The sequence below is a fragment of the Chaetura pelagica genome, unplaced genomic scaffold (assembly GCF_000747805.2).
Source record: "Chaetura pelagica isolate M959 unplaced genomic scaffold, ChaPel_1.0 scaffold453, whole genome shotgun sequence".
Lineage (NCBI taxonomy): Eukaryota > Metazoa > Chordata > Aves > Apodiformes > Apodidae > Chaetura > Chaetura pelagica.
In genome coordinates this window covers 1048646-1053682 of record NW_009952879.1, presented here as the reverse complement: position 1 = coordinate 1053682, position 5037 = coordinate 1048646, and the positions used below count along the sequence as shown (strand labels likewise).

The 5037-nt window shown below is 49.7% G+C and overlaps 1 protein-coding gene across 1 annotated transcript in view; it reads right to left on the bottom strand.

Moving 5' to 3' along the window:
• Nucleotides 1-5037, bottom strand: part of MEGF11 (multiple EGF-like-domains 11) — a 200643-nt gene that overhangs the window by 5095 nt on the left and 190511 nt on the right. Inside the window, exon 22 of the mRNA XM_009995285.1 lies at nucleotides 204-410. Coding sequence (XP_009993587.1) covers nucleotides 204-410 — 207 coding nt within the window. The remainder of the gene's footprint in view (nucleotides 1-203; nucleotides 411-5037) is intronic.

Here is a 5037-nt window from a genome sequence, read left to right as displayed (position 1 = left end):
TCTTTCCCTCACAGCTTTACTCACATCCCCACCACCCAGGGCTTTTCTCCCCAAACCAACATGCTCATGCACAGACCCCCTCCCCCCAAGCCAGTGTCTCCCTGCACCGTGCCCAGTTGCTACTTGTGAAAGGAAGAAAAATCAGCATCTACAATGGAACCACCAACTGTTGGGATAGACCTGCAGCTGCCTGCCCTGCTCACCAACTTCGTAGATGTTCTTATTGGCGGTCGATGAAGTTGGCATTTCTGAATATGGGGATTCCCTGTGACCAGGTGACTTCATTTCCACGTAGCTGCTCTCGGAGTGTTTGCATGTTAAAATGGGGGGGTCTTTGATGGTGGCATATGGGTTTTCACTGCTATTCAGAGAACAAGTGCTGGAGCTGCACACAGATTCTTTCATATAATCTGTAAAACAAGAGCAGAGTGGGTATGTTAAGAGTTGTTTGCTTGTTTAGGTTAATTACAACTGAACCTTTGCAGGAAGGGGGTGGGGGCACAAGGGGGTGGGGGATAAGGAAGATCCTTGAAGCATCCAGCACAGACACCCGACACTTGTGCTCTGGGTGTGTCCAGACCATTGCATCCACAACTCACCAGCAGGAACGAAACAAAAACCTGCTCAATACCAAAAGTTTTCTGAAAAAAGGTTCTAGTTGTCATTCACTGCAATATTTAATTTGAGGTGGCAATCCTTTCCCTCCCTCCCCCTCATTCCTAAGGAGCTATGTTTTAAGCCTGCTCCTCCTGCCCCTGCAACCCATGCACATGACCAAGCAGGACCTTCTGTTGGTGCTTCGCCTGCTGGGCCAGCTACAGGGTTAGTGTCTCAGGGGCTTTGGTCAATTTCAAATGCTGAATGTTTGAATGGAGAATATTCCAGCAGACAAAAGAACAGCATCAGTGCAGTGTATGTGCAATTGTCTCCTGGGAGCTCTTATTACTGGGACTGCAGCACCAGAAGAAACTGACTTCATATTCCCTCTGCCATTAAGACCAGGAGTAGGGTGCTCCTGTTAGTGGGGAACACTTGGGTTTCCATAGGGGGGACAAGCCTCCAACAGAGCCTCACTTCTGCTCTGCTTTTTTTTCCCCCCCATAGCTGCAGACATCTACTGCTCCTCTTCCCTAGGCTGGAGAAAACAGGAGATGGTGACGCAGGAGACGCTACACGGGGAGAACAATGTTGGTGTCAGAGTTGTAACCACCACTTTCCCCCATTGGTGACCCTGGCTGGGCTGTGCCAGCCTTCTGCAAGGTACAGTGCCAGTCTTGCTTTAAAAATAATAATAATTTAAAAAAAACAACAATAGAGAATAAATAGGTCTTAACATTGACATTCAAGAACGTGCCATTGCTGCTGTGTGCATCCTGCTGGGCAGTGCCAGTAATTTAGAATTAGAGCGATGCAATGAAAGATGAGGCATTTTCTTGTGCTGGGTTACAGTGCAAAGGCAGATCCTGGTATATATGAAATACTCCTGGAGAAATAGCGGGACTTGCAAAATAGCTGCAATCCCAGCTGCCCCTGCTGTCTAGTATGGGAGACAAAAAGAGAAATTCAGGTTAAGAAATAGACAGACAACATGAAATCGCTTCTCCTTTACAAACCTGGTTTCTGTGCCTATCCACCCCTTCCTGCCAACTCCCTCCTCAGGTGTATCCCTCTGCCATCAACTCGGGGGTTGTGTCTGTGTGTCCATAAGCCCAAGGGCTGCCACCTTCCTCCTGGCTTGGCTGGGGGGGGGGGGGGCTCTGACCAGCCACACCAGGCAAGGGGCCAGGTCCTGCCCTACTGCCTGTTGCGTTTCTCTGCTCCAGTTTCAGTGATATGATCAAGTCTTGAGAGCCCTCAGCTCTCGGGGCTACTGAAACCAGCTTAATAGGAAGCAGAAGCAAAGCAAGCCCACCTGGCCCATGCTGAGACCACTGGGGACATGAAGGCTGGCAGAGGCCCTGGTACCTCTGCAATGTTTATTTAGTAATAAAATGAAGAAACTCCTCATCTGACTTCAGCCTGGGTGAGATTAACAATGCCTTTGCTTCAAATCTCACATCTGTTTTGGTCCATCACAGGAGACAGGAACCAAAGCAGAACAAATATACAGGGTTTGTCCCTCCAGCTTTACCAACCCCACACCCCTCTAGTGTGAGCAAGTCAGTGTAAAGCCTTCCCATCCTGTCCTTCCAATGCATGGTGGAGCAACCCTGTGAGACCACGGGCTTCTGCACATGGGTGAGCTCAATGCTACTGGTTTTTGCCATGTAAGGTGCCACACAGCCCAGGACCTGTCAGTGTTTAAAGACAAGGAGGCAACAGACAAAGGCTAACAATCATAGAACTGCTGAATGGCTTTAGCTGGAATGGAACTTACAAGACCAGCAAATTCCAACCCCCTGCCATGGACAGGGACACCTCCCACCAGACCCAAGCCCCACCCAACCTGGCCTTGAACACTGCCAGGGATGGGGTAGCCACAGCTTCCCTGGGCAACCTGGGCCAGTGTCTCACCACCCTCATAGAAAATCTTCAGGCTAAAAATACCTGCGCTGACAAAAGTGAGCAGCGTGAAGAGGTGTGTGTGGCTTTGGGAACCTGTGAAGAGGAGAGGGCACAGCAAGGTCCTCGTGTGAGCATGGGGTGCCCTGAGGGTCTGCCACAAAACACTCCCTGTCAGCACCACACTGCAAGGGACCAAATCAAAACAGGGCTGGGTTTGGATTCACAAAGTGTAGATTCTAAAAGACTGCTGGCTATGACTGTGAAGAAGGGAGAAGTCTGGGGAGTCCTGCCAGGTAAACAGCTGCACGGGTTGGTGCTGGTTTCTTTATGGAAGTGGGCACATCCGAGCTGGTATAGGCAAAAATCCCAGCACACCGTGTATTTTATGAAGTCCAGTTCAGCTGCCTTTATCTTCTGAAGCTAAAATTCACCTGTACTGCTGCTAGCACTGACGTTGCCCCCAGGCAGGTGTCCCTCAGACTGTAGCTACAGGACCAGCCCTTCCCTTCCCTTCCTGGGAAAAAACGGCGAAATGCCCAGACTCATTTGGCCTCTTGCAGGAATTGCTTTTTCCCAGAAGAACTTGAGAAACAGGATGCCAAAGAGCTGATTTCTGCTGACGTAGATGGGAGCTGTGTCTAGCCATGGATTAGGCTCTTTGCTCTGGATATGATATAATTTATGGAACACCAGTGTATGTTCAGTAACAGGCTGTACACCAGGGAGCTGTCAGCCCACGGGACACATTATGAGCAAGATTGCAGGGAATTTAACTCTAAAGGATGTGCAAGCATCCGAGCGACTTTGTTATTGAGGTAATCTGGGGATAATTAAAAAGTCTGGCATCAATTGTCAAATTTCATGAATTAATTTAACCCAGAACAAATGTATTTAGACAATTTCAGCCTGTTCAGCGCCAGGGCCATGTGTGAGCTCTGGTGATGCCATCTCGGTGGGTGCTCATGGAGGTGCAGGCTCAGCCCAACCTGTGGCACTGCCACCACCATACCAGCTGGACACACTAGAGAAATATGAGGAATATGCTCTAATTTTGAAGTCCCTGTCTTTTGTCTTGCCTGGATACCAACCACCAGACTTTTGAAAGAGGTTTTAGTTTTGTTCCTTGTCCCTTCCACAGACTTTTTCCTCTCTTTTGCCCTGAATATCCTCTGGCATCCTAATGACAAGCCTCAGTACCTACTGCCACGTTTGAAGTGCTAAGGAAATATGATGTACACAGGTAAAACACTGTCCTCTTAGTTAATCACCTTGGTGGGTGACACTCAGTGCAGTGTGCTTTTCTAGCTGTCTCCATTAACCTGCCTGACTTCCCTTCGCTGCTGCTAGGGCAGCACCACAGCCACAGCTCAGTGCTGCTTCTCAGTGTGACATGGCTCTGGGGACACATTCCTGCACACCAAACCAATGAACCACACTGCAGCAAGCCCCATGTCCCTGAGGTAAGTAACTGCATGCAGTGTTTCCAACTGCTGGGATTTTGCTGTCTCTCATGCAAAGCACTGGGCTTTTTTCCTTAAAATGTTAATGCCTTAAGTCACATTATTCCGCCAGTGCATCAGGGCTCACTTAAAAAAACCCAACCCTAGCAAAGAGAAAAGGACTCATCTCCAAGGGGAAGCTTGGAGAAGGTATCACTGATCACAGGAAAGAAACTGCTCTAAAATCCTTGTTACTGTTCAGCCACTGCCACCAGGTGCCACGGGGCTCATTGCTGGCACGGTGGCATCCAGCCCTTCACTGACCCTGGGGGTTCCTGCTGCTTCACCAGTGCAAGGAGCTCTTAGATACAGACACAAGCTGGGCCCATCTGTGTTTGACCCCCTGGGCCTCCACTAGCAGCACAGCCACAGCATTTCTTGTGGTAGTTTGCAAATGGGATGTCCCTGTACTGGCTGCTCTGTGGACAGCCTAAAGCCAGGCCAGCACGGAGCAGGGGCTGTGGAGCTGGGGGCTCTGGTCTCCTTGGAGGAGAACTGAAGGGAACAGGTGGCAGAGCAGGTCCACCAGAGCCTGAACTTAACCTCAAGCCATGGGACCCTCATGCCCCTTCCCAGCAGTGAACCTGGGCAAGACTCTGGGCTGGGGTCAGGACCTCCAAACAGGATTTTCACCTGCAGGGGGGGCTTTTTCCAGTCAGACCTAACAGATACCGGTGGGGAAAGACATCTTTAAAGTGCATCAAAGTTTATAAACACCTGTTGGAAACCTTTCCCCATCCAAAGGCAGATGCTCTGAGACATCTCAGAGCCAAGTGCCTGAGGTTAGCTACCAAAACCCCTGGGATGTCAGGTGGCACCTGGGCTGTGCCAGCCCTGCCCTGCCTGTCTGCAGCCTCTGAGCAGCCACCCAGAGCACATCAACTTTCCTCACACATCTTCTAGGCCAGATTTTTCCATTTATAAGGAGATAAACATGTAAAGAAAATGGCTCAGATCCTAAATAATAAACAAAATGTATAGCAGCAGAAAATACATTTCCCAGTTGGCTGTTAAGTGAGACTCTCTTGTTCTC